This window comes from Heterodontus francisci, chromosome 13, assembly GCF_036365525.1.
Source record: "Heterodontus francisci isolate sHetFra1 chromosome 13, sHetFra1.hap1, whole genome shotgun sequence".
Lineage (NCBI taxonomy): Eukaryota > Metazoa > Chordata > Chondrichthyes > Heterodontiformes > Heterodontidae > Heterodontus > Heterodontus francisci.
Window position 1 is genome coordinate 1,731,580 of NC_090383.1, and position 20,988 is coordinate 1,752,567.

At 41.7% G+C, this 20,988-nt stretch overlaps 1 protein-coding gene across 5 annotated transcripts in view; it reads left to right on the forward strand.

Moving 5' to 3' along the window:
- ehbp1 (EH domain binding protein 1) overlaps positions 1–20,988 on the forward strand; it is a 438,779-nt gene that overhangs the window by 55,668 nt on the left and 362,123 nt on the right. For all 5 annotated transcript variants that reach the window (XM_068044229.1, XM_068044225.1, XM_068044227.1 and 2 more), the window contains exons 3-5: positions 9,879–9,936; positions 10,652–10,747; positions 18,378–18,431. In XM_068044229.1, coding sequence (XP_067900330.1) covers positions 9,879–9,936; positions 10,652–10,747; positions 18,378–18,431 — 208 coding nt within the window. The remainder of the gene's footprint in view (positions 1–9,878; positions 9,937–10,651; positions 10,748–18,377; positions 18,432–20,988) is intronic.

Sequence of the window (20,988 nt, forward strand, 5' to 3'; positions counted from 1 at the left end):
ATTTAAGACAGAGATGAGGAGAATTTTTTTTCTCTGAGGGTCGTGAGTCTTTGGAATTCTCTTCCTCAAAAGGCGGTGGAAGGAGAGTCTTTGAAAATTTTTAAGGCAGAGGTAGATAGATTCTTGATAAGCAAGGGGGTGGAAGGTTATTGGAGGTAGGTGGAAATGTGGAGTGATCAGTTCAGCCATGAACTTATTGAATGGCAGAGCAAGCTTGAAGGGCCGAGTGGCCTACTCCTGCTCATAATTCGTATGTTTGTATGAAAATCATCTTCCTGGCAATCTACCTGTTTTTCTGTCTGTTGTTTCTGAGGGAGTGTTATCTCTTTGTTCTCAGTCTGATAACTTTGTATTTCTAGTTGCAGACGCACTGCACTTGAAACCTTCACCTCATAGTCTATGAATCAGTTAGTAAGCGCAGATTGATAACTGGCTCTGAAACGCAGGTGGTGAGACTTTAAAAATTGACTTTTCCGGATTCAGCTTGTAGCTTTCATCACTCTTCTCTATTCGTGAAGGATTTCTTTCTGACAAACGAGGCAGGTCATGTTCAAAGCTGAGCTCTAGAGGAGTCCAAGTGACACATTGACAAGTTTGAATTTTGAGCATTAAGGTTAGCTATGACAGATTTTCAAGGCCAAGTCTAGTGTCATTCAGTATATCTATGGACTGGTAAAATTATAGTGTTTAATTTCATAAACACAGATGAGGTTCGAGACTTGGGGGTTATCTAAAGTAGACTAGTTTGTGAGAGCAGCTAATACCTAAATATGATATTATGTCCTCAGTGACTAATATGGTTGCTCGGCAGTCAGTTCACTTGAGATTGGAAGATGCTCCAAACATTCCTAGCATTTTCTTAGATTCCTAGAATCTTGGAAAAACGAGAAGTGAAGAAGGGGCAGTTATTCTGATTGCTCCATGCTGGCCTTGGAAGTAGTGGGTTTCCACAATTATAGCATGTAATATTGCCAATCTTGCTGTCTTGCAGACTGGATCAATTCTCATCATTTCAAATGGGGCGGCGCAGTGGTTAGCACCGCAGCCTCACCGCCCCAGCGACCCAGGTTCGGTTCTGGGTGCTGCCTGTGTGGAGTTTGCAAGTTCTCCCTGCGACCGCGTGAGTTTCCGCCGGGTGCTCCGGTTTCCTCCCACAGCCAAAGACTTGCAGGTTGATAGGTAAATTGGCCATTGTAAATTGCCCCTAGTGTAGGTAGGTAGGTGGTAGGAGAATGGTGAGGATGTGGTAGGGAATATGGGATTAATGTAGGATTAGTATAAATGGGTGGTTGTTGGACGGCACAGACTCGGTGGGCTGAAGGGCCTGTTTCAGTGCTTCATCCCTTTAAAAAAAAAATTGGGATTAGTGTCTTTGCGTTTCCCTGCTCTGATTCATTGAGAAAGAAACTTATAAGTCAACTTGGCAAAATTGCTTTTATAGTCCATGGATAATGGGGGTTAATGTGCCCCAATATCATGCCTTAAATAGCAAAGACTTCTTAAAGGGATAGAATTGCTATGAATCTTTTTCTTTCGTTATCCTGAACATATTCCTATAGTATATAACAGATTCTTCAATGTGAAGAATGATGACACCCCAAAAGGTAGGTAATTTAAGTTTGCTGTTAAATGAGTTGACATAAACAGTCTTTCAACATGTTGCTGACTGTCTATACAATGTCTACCACCAGCAGAGACTTGATGGGCCAAGTGTTCTGTTCCTGTGCTGGAACATCCTATTTCTGCAAATGCACAAGACATGTGTACATGTCGACATGTTCTTCAAGCCAACTTTCTTTCATATGGGAGGAAAGTAACACGTTAAATCTTTGTCATGGTGGAATCATTGTAAATTGTTATTTTATGGACTAATATTTAACTCTTTGGGTATAGTAAATGGAGAAGGAAAGTGCAGGGTAGTACTTTTATTCAAAGCAATTCCCTTTCCTTAGTACAAAATTAAGCCGTATCTTAAATTACTGTAAAATTCTTTAATAAAGGAGAGTACTTTGAATTTATAAAATGAAATTTTATTTCTACATGAACTGGAAGAATGTGTTAAATTGCCTGTGCATATACAGAAATAGGATTTATAGAGTGTCCTAGCACAGAAATATTTAGCCCATCAAGTGTCTGCTGGTGTCTTTTTCCACAAATGCCACCAAGACTCCTTCACTGTCCAGTTCATTTGATATACCCTATTATTCTTTTTCAAATAACTGTCCAAGTGAATTCTCCAACAATTTGTGGCAGCGAATCTAACATCCCCTGTGTACTATTATGAAAGTGCTTCCATTTTTTGTTAAATATTTTTTTGAGGGTTCATTTAAAGTGTGGAAATGGATTTATTTTGGAAGACTGAAGATTTCATAGATGCTGGACTTTTTTTGTTGAACGGACACTGAGAGGTCTTGTTTGAAAACAACTTTTATTGGATATCACACGGCTTAAGTGCAATAAACAACAGAAACTTATGTGACTTGGGGGAGATGTTTACAGAGAAGTGATATGTCAAGACTTATGAGGTTCAGGAGGTGGTTTCGCTTCTGAGATATTGTTTTGATTTAGTTGGGGTGTGGACTGTGTTAAAAAGCAGTTAGTTTTGTAGCCTGCTGAAAAGAAACCCCCAGCTCATCTTTCTTACACCTCGCTGAGACCCTGAGAATTCCAGTGTGTGAGCTCCTCTTTCTCTACCTCTTTGAAAAAACCTTGCAAATCCAGAGTAATAACTGAAACCCCTGGTACCACATTTTTCCTGGAAAGCCTACCGGTCTATTTCTTGACATCTCCAGAACGAACTACTTCTGAAAAGATCCCAGTGACCCGTCTCCGTATACCCAGATGCCAGACCAAAGGGGACAATTGACATCCTTCCATAGCTTTTATTTTCTTTAAGAATTAGCAAGTATTTTGCCAAAGTATTGCTTTTTAGTCTCTTTTGTTGTAAAAGACCTCTGCAGAGAGAATTTCTTTGTTTTTTGCTTGTGTGTGAGTGTGTGGATTTAAAAAGGGAACTTTCATATTTCAATTTGTGTGTTAATGCTTTGCTTCATTACTGGATAAGTCTTATTTTATAATAAATTGATAATTTTGTTGTTTATTAAAGAAACCTGGTTGGTGTATTTTATTCTGGGATAAAGAGTAGAGTATATGATTGGCCAAAACGTATACCAATGCATATATAAAAGCTGACACTTAAAAGTTGTGCAATATTAATATTCAAGTACTGCAGTTGCTATGATCACAAGATTTATGTTACATCTAAACATCTATCAATTTTCCAGTGACTTAATTTGGGCATTTATGTTGCCCGATAAAATCCATGAGCTCATGATTTTGCTGATAGCACTGCACTTTGTACATGTTTGACTGACGTTTCACAATAATGGTTTGCTGCCTTTTTGAAAGCATGCTGATGAATTGATGGGCAACACAAGAGGTGCTATTGTTTTGACACAGGAGCAATAAGTGCAAAAGTATAGAAACAAATGTCCACTTGTATGGAATTCAGATTATGTTAGCTGTTTTCTGTTTATATAAGTTTGAAAAATATTTTTAAAGCAGAGAAACTTGTGTTGAAATAGCACCTTTCTTGACTACCGGATGTCTCAAAGTGCTTTGAACCAATGAAGTACTTTTTTGAAATGTTGTAATGTAGGAAGCGCAACTGCCAATTTACGCACAGCAAACTCACACAAGCAGCAATGTGATGATAATCAGATAATCTATTTTTGTGATGTTCATTGAGGGATAAATATTGGCCAGGACACCTAGATACCTCCGGCCACAATCTTCCCCGTGTGCCTTTTTCCTTTCAGATACCCAAGAGCTGCAACCTGGCCAGGCAGTGGAGGAACACCAAGAAAAGAGTGATGTTGAAGTGACGGTATCATCACTTGATCTCTAACTCACAGCCACCAGCTTAGATACTGACACTGCAGATATCTTGGGTAGATTAGATGTGAGATCTGCATGTGAGGCACTAGGCATGGGTACGCGGCAGCCAGGGCAGAGGGCAAGGGTGCCAGCTTGCCAGATGGTGGTTTGCACACTGGTTCTGCTTCAGAGGACTCCGATGAGGACTTTGATGGGTAAGTCTACAGAAGAACGCTGATGGATATGTGCACCGAATTGCTTGGTACACTGGGAAGCCTTCCAAAGAGCCTTCAAAGTTAAGGAGCAAGGAGGAGTCCAGCACCAACTTGCCACAAGACTTTGCAGGGAACATGGAACCCGTCCTTTCCAGCATGGAGGTAGTGGCCAACTTCATTCACAATGTACCCACCCATGATGCAGCATCTCCCCTTCCTCCTGTCTCTTCTTTCAGCTTGTCCTGCTCCGTGTGGTCTCTGCTCATTCTCCCAGTCATATATTCGAAGGGAATGCCTACTAGTGACCCATGAAGGGGAGCAACTGGTTTGTGCCGAAGGCTTGAAGTCAGCAAAATGTCCTTCAGCACGTGCCACACCATTTCCTGTAGACTAGAGCAATTTGAAAGAGCTATGGAAAGCTCCAAACACTTGTAGATTCATAGCAACAGCCAGAAGAAATCAACCAGCAACTAATGTGATTAATGATCCCTTTAAAGAGCACTGGTATTTGGGGGGTATTGTGGGTGGTTCCTCCTGCTGCTTAACGTGTGTAAAGTTGAGAGGGCATCAACAGGAGCATTGCGCTCCAAAATGGCACCTCTGGCATCAAATCAGAGTTGCATATTGATTGACGTCATGATCTGCCTGCTCTGCATACTGGCGGCTGATACCTGCCCACGTGCTAACGCTCTTGCCAAGCTGGTGGCTGGCATGATTCATGGCAGAAGTGTCCACGTGAGCATCGGGCATCATTTTGGTCTTTAACAACATCCGTAGCATCCAAACAATGGGCGCTGCTGCACTTGATGCTTCAAAAATGCGATGTTAGAATGCATTGCGACTCCTTGTATTTGAACTAGACAGAGTTGATCATTCCTGAGTGATCTGTTCTTGTGTTCTAAAAAGTCAGTGGTCTGGTTTCAATTATCATTTATTTTGATTGGCAGTAATCCAAATGCATTGACACAACTATGTTGAGGTGCAACTAAGGTAACAAATATTAAAAATAATTGGTCAGGCAGTGGACAAAGTTCTCTGATTAAATTAAAAGCAAAATACTGCGGATGCTGGAAATCTGAAATAAAAGCAAGAAATGCTGGAATGCTGCCAGACCTGCTGAGTGGTTCCAGCATTTCTTGTTCTCTGATTAAATGTTGCATTTTGTTTTCCTTTGGGCATGTGTAATATGGAATAGGTTATTGAAATAAAACACCATTAAATAAAAATGGAGGCCTACATGTACAGAACTGTGTGCCAATTTATATCAAAGACGTTAAAGATCCAAACTGATGTGAATATGCTACCTACACTCGATGCTTTGAAATTCTACTTTGAACCAAGTTCGATAATTTATCCCCAGTGGATTTTTGTTTGAATTTCAGTTAATTGGTTTGGAGTCTTAAACAGTTTTATTTAAACCGTGGTTTAAAACAAATGTTAGGTCAATCATTCCAACAAAGTCAAATCTAAGTGGGCAAACAGTCAAAATATTTAACAATTGACATTTAACTGCAAGTATTTTTCAGATATCGCTATGAGAAATCTTGATTTGCTCTGGAAGAATAATGAATGCTACAGAGCACAGTGGATTTAAAGAAACTATTGCAAGCTGAGGGAAGAACTTGAAATAAAGGATTTGACTAAATCCCATCATCGCAAGGAAAAGGAGGAGCAACCCAAATCAGATCCCCTTCCCACTGAGAGTTGGCTTTGACATGGTTACACAGCAAATCTGGATTTTTATTTTAAAAAGTTTTGCCTCCCATTATATATTCAAAACATTTGAACATTTTAAGATTTGGAATTGTTGTTAGCCAGAGTAAGCTTCTTTTGGTTAGGAGTACTGGACTTTTTTAGGGAAGGAAAAGACAAGGTGCCAATAATATAGATGTCGCTCTGAGGGAAAAATACAACAAATTGGTTGATTCATTAGGCTTTGCATTATCTGTCTCTTTCTGTGGTCAAAAAACCTTGTAACTGGTACACTATGAGACTATTCAGGTTGAAGACAAGTAATTAACTCAGTTGAAGGATGATGTATGGCAAGTTCATAAAGGGATTCACTGTACACTGGGGCAAAGATGGCTAACAGAATCATCAGGAAAATTTGGCCATTACTATCATTGACAACTTTAATGTGCTACAGAGCTCTTCTCTGCCCAATGATGGAACATTACAGCTCAACTCAGTAGACTGGTGAAAACACTTCTGACTGTTTGGATATGTAGGAATGGAGCCACTGAATAGCGGTCCCATGGAGCTGGAGGAGGCTAACCTTGTCAACTGTGTTAAAGTCTGAAGAAAGATTGAGGAGGCCAAAGAGGGATAATGTTTGATGGTCACAGTCACAGAGGATGACTTTAGCCTGGGTATGAGGGAAATTAAATTGGGGGTATTGGGAGAGGGAACTTGAGAGAGTGGGGATGGCAGTGACATGTTCAAGGACTTTGGAAAGGAAAGAGAAGTTAAAAATGGGATGGTAACTCGAGTATTCGAATATTGCACCAGAGTATACATGGAGCTATTTGGATATAAGGCACCATTGCTGCAAATAAGTGTACTTTGAGATGTCCAAACTGTGACCAGTGGGTCATGCATGTCCTCCAAGCCCTGGCAATGCATCCCTACAAGCACATGCAAATCTAATCTTTGTGCTTCTGATCCGGGATCTACTGTAGGATATAGTGAATATACTCACTCTTTATTGTTGAGGACATGAGTATATCTATTATGTGGCAGAATGTAATTGAGGGAATGCTGACTGCACCTACTTTTTATTTTTGAAGGTCAAGGTATCAATGAAGATTAAAATATTACACTTGATCATGAAAATGTCCCACATACATACCTACACTATAATTGTTCCTGTACATTACCATAATGTATTGTGCTAAATCCTCATCTTGTATTATCTAGTTTCCTCACATACTCTTTCGATATCTATTGCTTATACCTACTGTCTGCTTATGGTTTTTTGGCTAATTTGGCCGAACCATCAGCCTCAAGAAAATGAACATCATGGGACAGGACGTCAGAAATGCTCCATACATCAATATCGGCAACCACACTCTGGATGTGGTTCAAGAGTTCACCTGCTTAGGCTCAACTATCACCAGTAACCTGTCTCTAGATGCAGAATTCAACAAGCGCATGGGAAAGGTGTCCGATGCTATGTCCAGACTGACCAAGAGGGCGTGGGAAAATGGCGCACTGACACGGAACACAAAAGTCCGAGTGATTCAAGCCTGTGTCCTCAGTACCTTGCTCTACGGCAGCGAGGCCTGGACAATGTATGTCAGCCAAGAGCGATGTCTCAACTCATTCCATCTTCGCTGCCTCCGGAGAATCCTTGGCATCAGGTGGCAGGACCGTATCTCCAACGCAGAAGTCCTCGAGGCGGCCAACATCCCCAGCATACGCACCCTACTGAGCCAGTGGCGCTTGAGATGGCTTGGCCATGTGAGCCGCATGGAAGATGGCAGGATCCTCAAGGACGCATTGTACAGCGAGCTCGCCACTGGTATCAGACCCACCGGCCGTCCATGTCTCCGCTTTAAAGACGTCTGCAAACGCGACATGAAGTCCTGTGACATTGACCACAAGTCGTGGGAGTCAGTTGCCAGTGATCGCCAGAGCTGGCGGACAGCCATAAAGGCGGGGCTAAAGCGTGGCAAGTCGAAGAGACTTTGCAGTTGGCAGGAAAAAAGACAGAAGTGCAAGGAGAGAACCAACTGTGTAACAGCCCCGACAACCAATTATATCTGCAGCACTGTGTAGAAGAGTCTGTCACTGTAGAATTGGCCTTGATAGCCACTCCAGGCACTGCTCCACAAACCACTGACCACCTCCAGGCGCTTACCCATTGTCTCGAGACAAGGAGGCCAAAGAAGAAGACTATCTGCTTATGGTTTGAGCACATCTGACCCTTAAGTCAGTCAACTTTGCAAGGCTTACTTAAAGTTTTTTAATAAGCGAAACTATGTAACATTATTCAGTGAACTCATTGATACGTTTTCAATTTTGATTGCCAGTTTTGATCCACAAGTCCACATGGTACAAATGTTTTGACTCCACTGTTTTATGTCCTCTGATTTGTCAACTCGAGGTGCAACCTGTGGTAGAGAATGCTTTTGTGAATTCAGTAATATTCTAAAGGGTGTGTAGTATAAATGTACCACAACTGTTATTGCTACAGGGTACGATCAGCGGTTCTGCCAGAGATGATGGAGGTAAAGAGATGTGGGCATTGCGGTGTGGCGGGGGGGGGGGGGGTGCGTGGGCGGGGAAAGCAGAGGGAGCAGGAATCAGCTGTGACTCGGTGGGTAGCACTCTCGCCTCTGAGTTGGAAGGTTGTTTCGATCTGCCATCTCTCCTCCCGTTGCATGCTCTTCTTTGATTCCACTGCTCTCTGTCCTGCCTAAACTCCCCCTCCATATAAATTCTCCTATCCTATTCGTGGCCAGCTCCCCTTTCCCCTCCTCCCCCCCCCCCCCATCCGCCCCCCTCTCCCCATCTTCGCGCCCCTCCATCTTCACCCCCCCCCCCCCCCTACCCCCCACATCTTCACATCAAGTGTCAGGGGTGCAAACATGAGCATGTCTGTGGCACCACTGGATTACCGCTCCGGCACCAGATCCGTCTAGATGACATCAAGCACTGTTGGGCTTCACTTTCCTCTGCCAAAAGTGTCTAGTACTCCAGGATGACCATAGAGAGCAAAGAGAGTCCGCGGCTTCTTTCTGTCACTACTGGCTGTCTCCTTAAACACCTCTGTCCTGTCTCTTCCACCACTCCTCCAACAAGTGTGAGCACTTCATGGACTTCTTTGTCACTTAGGTTGAGGCTATCAGTTTAGCACACTATCCTCAAACTACTCACCCTCAATCACTCTGTCCTTGCAACCTACCAACTCTAATCTCCCGTTCTTCTCAAAGTCCTTGGCATGTTGTCACTGGAGTCAGTGCCCATATTTCCTGCAACTCCATCTTTGAATTAATCAGGTTTCCACCTTTTATTCATTCATGGTATGTGGGCGTCACTGTCAAGGCCAGCATTTATTGCCCATCCCTAATTGCTCTTGAGAAGGTGGTGGTGAGTCACAGTCTTGAACTGCTGCAGTCCATGTGGTGCAGGTGCCCACATAGTGCTGTTAGGTTGGAATTTCCAGGATTTTGACCCAGTGATAAAGGAATGGTGATATATTTCCAAGTCCGGATGGTGTGTGACTTGGAGGTGGTGGTGGCGTTCTCCTGCCGCAGTCTTAATCAAAGTTGCAAATGGTGATTGTGGTACATTATCCCTACTCATCTTCCTGAACCTCTTTGAAGTCTTTGACATGATTGACTTCACCATTGTCTTCCAACACCTTCAACAACACCTTTCCACCACCCCCACTCCTCTGTTTCTGGCTACTTTGTGTACTTCTCCTTTTTGTCCCACCATTGGCGGCTATGTCTTCAACCATTTCTGGAATTCCCTCCCAGTCCTGCTCTAAACTCTACTTCATCCCTTTTTATCAAGCTTTCCTAATGTGTCCATGTTTTTGTCTCATTATACCTCTGTGAATCACCTTGGGATATTTTTCTGCATTGAAAGCACTATATAAATGCAAGTTTATTTGTATTTTTACATTTTTCTTTAACCAATGTGCTACCTGAAACTTCAGTTCAATATTTGTTATGGTTGTGAACCTCATTGGTGAAAAATATGTTGCTAGCAAATAGTTCATCAGTGTATTCTGTGAAATAATTGGGCTAATTTTTTTAAATTTTTCATTCATTTAATTAGGCAGCCTGATAAACTTGTTGTGGTTTGGACAAGAAGAAGCAGACGGAAATCTTCCAAGGTATGCATGAAACCTTTTGTTGCAGAAAAAAGTATCGGAATCCTTAAATCAGTTTGTATTTATTGAGCAGCTTAATAATGAGTATTGTAATGAAAATAAAAGACATTTGGGAAAGGATTTTTGGTTAATTACATTTATGTCATAAAGCCTGAGGACAGATTAGGGACAGAGAGAGACAGACAGATAACATGGACGTGAGGGGCAGGTGACGTCTGACCAATTTACTGGAGTGCTTTGCAGAGCTAGATCATATGGATAACAGACTGATTTACAAGATACGTATCTATGGAATAGAAAGCAAACTGTTAGGCTGGGTTGTTGAATAGTTAATGGTAGATCAGTGGGTCATGGTGTGTAGGGCGATGGCAGGTGGAAAACTGGTTGGTAGACCCTTAAAGGAGTTGTCTTGAATCTGTTCTTTTAACATTTTGTAAATTACTTAGAAGATGGAGTATTGCCCAAAGATTCGCAAGTTTGGTGGTAAATTTGGTGAAGTTGTCAAAAGGGATCTTGACGGGTTAGTTCAGAGAATGGCAGATGGAGTTCAACGTGGATAAGTGTAATGCAATGAGAATAGGTAGAAGTAAGATTGTAGATTATAGAACTGTTTAAACATGTTTTATGGCTTTGCTCTATTAAGGATTGTGTGTTAAATTTACAATATTGTTTTATAAATTAATAAATTGATAATTTTGTTTTCTGTTGCCTCTTGAAGGCTCATAGCTGGCAACCAGGAATTAAAAATCCATATCGAGGAGTTGTGGTATGGCCTGTTCCTGAAAACATTGAAATCACTGTGACACTTTTCAAGGTACAGCAACTTCTAAACTCTGATTCTGTTGTGACAGCCTTTCCTAATATATATTTTCTCATTATCTAGAGTGGGACTTTTAAAAAAAAAAAAACTTGTGTCTGAGGCTTAACAAAATGTGGCTCTTAACAATAAAATGTTAAAACTGTAGCTGAAAGGAACGTCATTGCCTCACGCACACAGCTAATGCTGTGCTGTAAAGCAAAATAAAGCCTCAAATCATCCACGTCACTAGCATACCATCTTTTGTGCATCCATAATGGTATCAGCTACTGATGAAACACAAAATTAAACAATAAATCTGCCTGACAGCCTCCACCTCTATTATAATTTGTATGTAAATAACAGTTGCCACGTGCTTGGCAGACATGCATGCGAACCAGGAATAGGAGTAGGCTATTCGGCTCCTCGAGCCTGCTCCGCCATTCTATAAGATCATGGCTGATCTGTTTGTGGACACAACTCCACTTTCCTGCCTATCCCCCAATACCCTCTGACTCCCTTGTTTATCAAGAATCTGTCTACCTCTGCCTTAAAAACATTCAATGACCCTGCCTCCACTGCTCTCCAGGGAAGAGAGTTCCACAGACGCACAACCCTCAGAGAAAACATTTCTCCTCATCTCTGTCTTAAATGGGAGACCCCTCATTTTTAAACCGTACCCCCTAGTTTTAGTCTCTCCCACAAGGGGAAACATCCTTTCAACATCAACCCTGTCAAGTCAGCTCAGGATCTTATATGTTTCAACAAGATCACCTCTCATCCTTCTAAACTCCAATGAATACAGACTCAACCTGTCCAACCTTTCCTCATAAGGTAACCCTGTCATCCTAGGGATCAGTTGAGTGAACCTTCTCTGAACTGCTTCCAATGCAATTATATTCATTCTTAAGTAGAGACCACATTCTAGATGTGGTCTCACCGATGCCCTGTGCAACTGTAGCAAAACATCTTTACGTAACGCATCTTTAGTATGTGGTGATGTACATAATTACTGCTTTGAACTTTACAGTCTGACTTCCTGTAAGAAAAGCCTCGTTATTCGTAATTGTACGATCACAACCATCATTAAATATCGGCGACTGCACTCTGGAAGTGGTTCAAGAGTTCACCTACCTAGGCTCAACTATCACCAGTAACCTGTCTCTTGATGCAGAATTCAACAAGCGAATGGCAAAGGCTTCCTCTGCTAGGTCCAGACTGGCCAAGTGAGTGTGGGAAAATGGCACACTGACACAGAACACAAAAGTCCAAGTGTATCAAGCCTGTGTCCTCAGTACCTTGCTCTACGACAGCGAGGCCTGGACAATGTACGTCAGCCAAGAGCGACGTCTCAATTCATTCCATCTTCGCTGCCTCCGGAGAATCCTTGGCATCAGGTGGCAGGACCGTATCTCCAACGCAGAAGTCCTCGAGGCGGCCAACATCCCCAGCATATACACCCTACTAAGCCAGTGGCGCCTGAGATGGCTTGGCCATGTGAGCCGCATGGAAGATGGCAGGATCCCCAAGGGCACATTGTACAGTGAGCTCGTCACTGGTATCAGACCCACCGGCTGACCTTGTCTCCGCGTGAAAGACGTCTGCAAACGCGACATGAAATCCAGTGACATTGATCACAAGTCGTGGGAGTCAGTTGCCAGCGATCGCCAGAGCTGGCGGGCAACCATAAAGGCGGGGCTAAAGCGTGGCAAGTCAAAGAGACTTAGCAGTTGGCAGGAAAAAAGACAGAAGCGCAAGGAGAGAGCCAACTGTGTAACAGCCCCAACAATCAATTTTATCTGCAGCACCTGTGGAAGAGTCTGTCACTCTAGAATTGGCCTTTATAGCCACTCCAGGCACTGCTTCACAAACCACTGACCACCTCCAGGCGCTTACCCATTGTCTCTCGAGACAAGGAGGCCAAAGATAGATATCACAACAAAACATAAGTGATTGTGATTTCTTGTCGAAAACAATTGCAATGGATTACTAAATTCAGAACCTGCTGATTGGCAGTCCTAATTTACAAATGTTTTTATTTGGTTTCAATACTTAGTTGGAATGAAATAATAAAGTTTTGTTTGTACTTTTATTACAAGCTCAAAGCTCACTTATTATTGAGTAAGATTATGAATCATTTGGAATGAGTGAATAATTTGTAATTTACTTGAGCTGCTCAAATAGCACATATAAACCACAAGAGTGAAAGACAAAAACAATTGTTTTTTAAATTATCCAATTAAATTAGTATTGTACTCCTTATTCTATGTGTTTTTTTATACTGCAACCATGTAACAAAAATATTGTAAATTTCAAGTCCTTTCTAAATTACTGAGTGTGCTGTGATGTCATTAGTAGTTAATGTGGTCACCTGATTCTCTGGCTACAGTGGGAAAATTATCCTGCAGTTCTGAAGTGGAATTGGGAAAAAGTTAAATCCTAATATGGGGAAACCTTGGGCTTGCCCCTTTAGATTTATCAAGTGATCTGCGCCTCTGGCTAACATCACTGTTCCATAAATACTCCATAGGCTTTCTGGTCCATTCTTTTTGCCAAGGATGAGGTCTTGGGCACTGGCCAAAATAGATCACAGAGTGATGCAAGGTGATCACTGAACATTAATTGATGAGTAATTGACCATAAAAGTTTGTTTTATAAAGATTATTCCCCAGTTAGAAATAAATTAGATGTGTTTGTTGTCCTACATTATCTTTGGCCATGTTGCACTCCTGCACATAGAAGCTCAAAGTTTTCAGTGGATTTCTAGTTCATCCTCAGCATCTACTGTTTTGTATGATGGGTATTTTTCCTAGATTTTTTAGAAAAAAGAAAACCAGCAAACTTAATATGCACACATGAGCTAGTGGTAACCATGTCATTGGCGCAGTATCATAAAGTGTAGCTGCCTTTTAGATGTGCAAAATTTACAGGATTATTAGCCTTCTGTATTATCAATCTTTGGATTATACAGGGTAAAAGTAGAACAAATAGTGTAGTGGACTAAATTTGCAAATTCTTTTAAAGGCTAAATTTCCCCCTGCGCATTCTATGGGAGGCTGTTCAATATATAGTGAGGTGGCCCGTACAACTATTCTCAACATTGCAAATGATTGCCTGCTATCATTCATATTGAAAAGCATTTCTCTATATAGGAGTCCTCATGTTGAGTATACTTGGGGAGGTGGTGGCGAAGTGGTGATGTCACTAGACTAGTAATCCAGAGGCCTCGGCTATTGCTCTGGGGATATGGGTTAGAATTCCACCACAGCAGATGGTGAAATTTGAATTCAATTAATAAATCTGGAATTAAGAGCTAGTCTAATGGTGATCATGAAACCATTGTCAATTGTTGTAAAAACCCATCTGGTTCACTAATGTCCTTTAGAGAAGGAAATCTGCTGTCCTTACCTGGTCTCCTGTCCTTACTTGGTCTCCAGACCCACAGCAATGTGGTTGCCTCTTAAATGCCCTGGCAAGCCACTCAGTTGTACAAGGGCAATTAGGGATAGACAATAAATGCTGACATAGCTAGCGATCCCCACATCCCATGAACAAAAGAAATTGGTCTCCGTAAAGGATTGTAGCCATTATTCCTTTAAAAAAAAAACAATTATTTTCAACAGCTTTTAAAACCCATTGTTTTTAAAAAAAAATTTAAACTTGGAATAGTGATCACTTTTTGAAAGTGGTTTGAAAATTTGCACACTGTAAGTCAACACGAGGGAGTTGTCATTATTTGGGTATTTTTGTAATTTTCTTTTCAAATGTATGTCTGTTCAGTTCCCACGTACTGTTGTGTAAGATTTAGAACCTTACTTATGATTTGTTCTTGGACCAGACAATAAGAATTCGGACAAGGAGGCACCTAATGTAGTGATATCAGGATAATTTATTAAGCTAAAAGTAATACGTAACAAATCCAAGGTAGTTGATATCCTAGTCCAGGTAGCCTTTACTCTCCATCGGCTCAAGTGACACAGGCGAATTGCGACTCCTATTCTCTTGTCTCTCTCTCTCTTTGTCGTCATCAAATCTGTGCACCGAACCTCTCCAGGTCTGTTCTTTTATTCTTTGTAGCCGGTGGCTCCTCCTGTGCACTGATTGGTTGGTTCATACATATCACTGTTTCGGTTAGTCCTGCCATTTTGTTTATCAATATTTCCGTTTGTACGTTAATCATGATCACATGCGCGAGACAACGTGTACAAACAATCCATTATAACCTTGAGGTCCATTAGAGCATACATTTCCAGCGAGACTCATCCTGCTTTTCTGTTACATTTGATCACAACTCGTTACATAGTTTTTGATATCTTCTTTTTCTCTTTATCTGTTCATTATTAGTCTGCATCACAATGTAATTCTGGTTGACTCAAACTGCATAGGCAGCATTTTTTCAGTAAGGTACACAACTAAAATTGACTCTTCATTTACCAAAAGCTTATACAAAACATATATATATGAAAGTACATAAAATTCATAATACAACAGATATTAAAAAGACCAGTAGAAATGACAGAATCCACATTTCTTAGTTGTGCTAAGCAGTTTTTCCTGAGATCAGTTCCATTTATCCCCATCACTCAATATCCAATCATGACTGTATATTTTCAAATATAAATATCCTTGCATCTAGTCTATGCTGATGCAGCAGTGCCTGATGTTGGCATGAAGTATCCGTTTTCCAACACTGACATCCTGAAATTGAAGAGCAGAATTTGAAGTCATTTTATGGATTTACCTTGTCCATACTATTTATAATCTTATGTACCTCAATAAGATCACCTCCATTCAAGTTTCTCCAGTCGTTTCTCATAACCCAGACCTGTGGCATGAGGGAAATTCTCACACTAACCATAGAGTCATAAAGTTATACAGCACAGGAACAGGCCCATCGTGTCTGTGCCGGCCATCCAGCGCTCAACTATTCTAATCCCATGTTCCTGTGCTTGGCCCGTAGCCTTGTATGCTATGGCGTTCCAAGTGTTTCTCTGAATACTACTTAAATGTTGTGATGGTTCCTGCCTCTACCACCCCTTCAGGCAGTGTGTTCCAGATTCCAACCAGCCTCTGGGTGAAAATTGTTTTCCTCAAATCCCCCCTAAACCTCCTGCCCCTTATCTTAAATCTATGCCCCCTGGTTCTTGACCCCTCCACTAAGGGAAAAAGTTTCTTCCTATCTAACCTATCAATGCCCCTCATAATCTTGTACACCTCAATCATGTCCCCCCTCAGCCGTCTCTGCTCCAAGGAAAACAACCCCAGCCTTTTCAGTCTCTCTTCATAGCTGAAATGCTCCAGCCCAGGCAACATCCTGGTGAATCTCCTCTGCACCCCCTCCAGTGCAATCACATCCTTCCTATAGTGTGGTGACCAGAACTGTACACACTACTCCAGCTGTGGCCTAACTAGCATTTTATACAGCTCCATCATAACCTCCTTGCTCTTATATTCGATGCCTCCGCTAATAAAGGCAAGTATCCCATATGCCTTCCGAACCACCTTATCTACCTTTCTGCTGCCTTCAGTGATCTATGGACAAGTACACCAAGGTCCTTCTGACCTTCTGTACTTCCTAGGGACCTACCATCCATTTGTATATTCCCTTGCCTTGTTAGTCTTCCCAAAATGCATTACCTCACACTTTTCAGGATTAAATTCCATTTGCCACTGCTGCGCCCACCTTGCCAGCCCATCTATCTCTCCCTGTAATCTGAGGATTTCCTCCTCACTATTTACAACACCAAAAATTCTCGTGTCATCATGAACTTACTGAACATACCTCCTACAGTCATGTCTAAATCACTAATGTACACTACAAACAGCAAGGGTCCCAGCACCGATCCCTGTGGTACACCACTGGTCACAGGCTTCCAATCGCAAAAACAACCCTCGACCATCACCCTCTGCCTCCTGCCACTAAGCCAATTCTGGATCCAATTTGCCAAATTACCCTGGATCCCATGGGCTCTTAACTTCTTAACCAATCTCCCATACAGAACCTTATCAACAGCCTTACTGAAATCCATGTATACTACATCAACTGCTTTACCCTCATCAACACATCTAGTCATCTCCTCGAAAAATTCAATCAAGTTAGTTAGACATGATGTCCCCCTGACAAAGCCATGCTGACTATCCCTGATTAATCCCTGCCTCTGCAAGTGGAGATTAATCCTGTCCCTCAGAATTTTTTCCAATATTTTCCCAACCACTGATGTTAGACTCACTGGCCTGTAATTAGCTGGTCTATCCCTGCTACCGCTCTTGAATAATGGTACCACATTCGCTGTCCTCCAGTCCTCTGGTACCTCTCCTGTGGCCAGAGAGGATTTGAAAATTCGTGTCAAAGTCCCTGCAATCTCCTCCCTTGCCTCACATATCAGCCTGGGATACATCTCATCTGGACTTGGGGATTTATCCACTTTTAAGCCCGCTAAAACAGCTAATATTTCCTCCCTTTCAATGCTAATATGTTCAAGTATATCACAATCCCCCTCCCTGATCTCTACACCTACATCATCCTTCTCCATAATGAACACCGATGAAAAGTAATAATTTAAAACCTCACCTATGTCCTCCGGCTCCACACGCAGATTGCCACATTGGTCCCTAATGGGCCCTACTCTTTCCCTGGTTATCCTTTTACCCTTAATATACTTATAAAACGCCTTGGGATTTTCCTTTATCTTGCCCGCCTGTGTTTTTTCATGCCCCCTCTTCGCTCTCCTAATTACTTTTTTAAGTGCCACCCTACACTTTCTATACTCCTGTAGTGCCTCCGCTGTTTTCAGCGCTTGGGATCTGCCATAAGCCTCCTTTTTTTTCCTGATCCAATCCTCTATATCCCTTGACATCCAGGGTTCCCTGGCCCTGTTAGTCCTACCTTTCACCTTAACGGGTACATGTTGACTCTGAACTCTCACTATTTCCTTTTTGAATGACTCCCACTGATGTGATGTAGACTTTCCTACAAATAGCTGCTCCCAGTCCACTTTGGCCAGATCCTGTTTTATCATATTGAAATCAGCCTTCCCCCAATTCAGTACCTTTATTTCCGGTCCATCATTGTCCTTTTCCATAACTACCTTAAATCTTAGAGTTATGGTCACTATCCCCGAAATGCTGTACCACTGATACTACTTCTACCACTTGTCCAGCTTCATTCCATAGGATTAGGTCCAGTACTGCCCCTTATAGGGCTTGATATACATTTCCAAGAGCAAAGTAAGTCATGACATTGTGTTCAGAAAATACAGGAAAGTAAAGTGTCATATACATATTAAATTGATAGTAAAATTTGAGTTCCATTTGTACAATTTTTATGCAATTATACTTATTTACTTAAAGCTTTTTTAAAGCATGGAGAAAAAGGAATGTACATGGGTTCCAGTGGAGAGGATATAATGTGTACTCTATGCAGTGCATTACTACAAACAATAACAGCTGTATTAGTTTAAATCTAATCATTAAAATTTTCTGTTAAAGTTTGGTTAATCTCTTACAGCATTTCTCAGTATCTGAATACCTTTTATTCCAGACTTATATAAAATAGCACGTTTTCCACAGTATATATGGACAGTTGTTACTAGGAATTGTCGTAAAGGTGTAAAATTATAATAAAATGTTAATTTCTTTTTCTTTTCAGGATCCACATGCTGAAGAATTTGAAGACAAGGAATGGACATTTGTTGTTGAAAATGTGAGTTTAGTATTACTACTGTTACACCTTTGTTAAGGTAGGATCTGTTAATGCAACATGTTGTATTTTCCAAAATAATTGCCTGATGAGTAATGCTAAAATAGGTAAGTTTGTTGTCTTTGTTCTTATAAAATTAAACTTTTCTGTCACCTGATCCAGATAATTTGCTACTAACCTCAGAGATTTGTACCATTAAAAACAAACTGCACCTGTGTATATTAAAATAGCTAATGGGCGGTAGTGTTATTGTTCAGTTCTTACAGCTCAGCCTCTTTGAATTCCTTGGTCCTGGCTGATTAAGTGCCACAGGAACAGGGGAGAAAGTCAAATAGAGGTGAAATGCTTTCTTATTGAGAGAACAGACAATTAAATCTATTTGTGCCTCCCACAGGCTCAATACAGAGAAGCATTAGCAGAGGTTTTGGAATGTGTTATGTGCTGTTGAATTTTGTATATTGGAATAGTTAAATTGGAAAGAAAAAAATTAAATTGTGGCAAGGTAAGAAATTGAGATGATTGTGTGTTCAGGATGTAACTTTAGTTTACTCTAGCAGTTTGTAATATTAAAAATTCTTTCTTGTAACACATTCTTACAACTAAAAGTTGGAAATTTATCGTGTTGGTTAAAAGGAACATTCTTAAGTTCCACTGATAGGCAAGAGTTTATCCAGTGAATAGCTGAGCTGTGCAAACTGGGAAGGTACCACGTGATGGCTATCTGCGATTCCCAGTCCACCCAATACTACTTCTGTACCTCTGGAATCATCTATTTTGATGGCACGTCAGGGAAATGTAAAAATTAATTTGCTACTTTATGCTCATATTTAAAGTCTTGCAGAAGGAGAGGTTACACAAGTCTATCAAAAGGAAAGTTGGTGCCAGATACTTTTGTTTTTTTTCTCTCACCAACTTTATTCCCTGTCAAAGACATAGACTGCTCTGCATTTTTCAGTTAAACTATGGATTGCACGTTTATTTTAAAACAAACTCTGCTTTCATGCTGCGGTGCTGTCATGAAGGCATGTATTCCAGACAAATTCTGGCATCTGACATTTCAGAGGAGTGCAAGTTAACAAGGGAGAAAAATATAATGTTCATGTTTTTGTCACATTTCTGCCTGTGAAAATATTAATTTTTACTAAAATTATTTGTTTTATTAGTATTGAAAATTGTAGACTTTGGGATTCTGTATGTACAGTTCATTTTCTGTACTTGTGCATTTGTGAATATTTGCACAAGCTGCTGGAGAACTCAAATTTCTTGTAATTTGATACCTACTTTCCATTTGATGCAGCCTCTTCCAGAGAATGTTAAAGGTGAGCACAAGACATGAGAGTCTGAGGAACAGAATTCTGGATGTGTTACAGATGAGAAGCAGCAAAGTCATGCAGAGATTTAAATAATAGGAACAGGAATAGACCATTCAGCCCCTTTAAACAGTTCTGCTATTCAATTCGATCATTGCTTGTCTGTAACTCAACTCCTAAATGATCAAGCTCTAATTTTAATATTCTCCCTTGTTCTGGATTCTCCATCAGAGGAAATAGAGTAGATACAAATTTCTATCATTTTAAAGACCTTAATTAAATCACCCCTTAACCTTCTAAATACAGTGGAATATAAAACACTTTTATCTAACCTGTCCTCGTTGCTTAACTCTTTAAGCCTTAGAATTATTCTGATGAATCTGCACTGTACTCTTTCCAAGGCCAATATATCTTTCCTGAGGTGTGCTCCCTAAAAATGAACCAGACTAATTTACCTAGGAAACAGGTTTTTTGCTAAAGTTACAGTGGCACAGCTCCCATTCATATGCAACATTGTCATTGGCTCTTCCAAAGACTTCAGTAACATGCAAGATTGTGAAGGGGCTGGATAGGGTAGATACTGGGAGGGAATCTAGAACACGGGGACACAGTCTCAGGATAAGGGGCCAATCATTTAGGATTGAGATGAGGAGACATTACTTCGCTCAAAGGGTTGTGAATCTTTGGAATTCTCTACCCCAGAGGGTTTTGGATGCTCCATCATTGAATATATTTAAGGCTGAGGTACAGATTTTTGGTGTCTCAGGGAATCAAGGGATATGCGAGCGGGTGGGAAAGTGGAGTAGAGATGAGCCATGATCATATTAAATGGCGGAGCAGGCTCAATGGGCCATATGGTTTACAACTGTTCCTCATTTTTGTGAAATCTAGGCTGACGTCCCAGTGTAATGCTGAGGGAGCACCGCACTGGCGGAGGGGCAGTGCTGAGGGAGCACCGCACTGGCGGAGGGGCAGTGCTGAGGGAGCACCGCACTGACGGAGGGGCGGTGCTGAGGGAGCGCCGCACTGTCGGAGGGGCGGTGCTGAGGGAGCGCCGCACTGGCGGAGGGGCGGTGCTGAGGGGGCGCCGCACTGGCGGAGGGGCGGTGCTGAGGGGGCGCCGCACTGGCGGAGGGGCGGTGCTGAGGGGGCGCCGCACTGGCGGAGGGGCGGTGCTGAGGGGGCGCCGCACTGGCGGAGGGGCCGTGCTGAGGGGGCGCCGCACTGGCGGAGGGGCGGTGCTGAGGGAG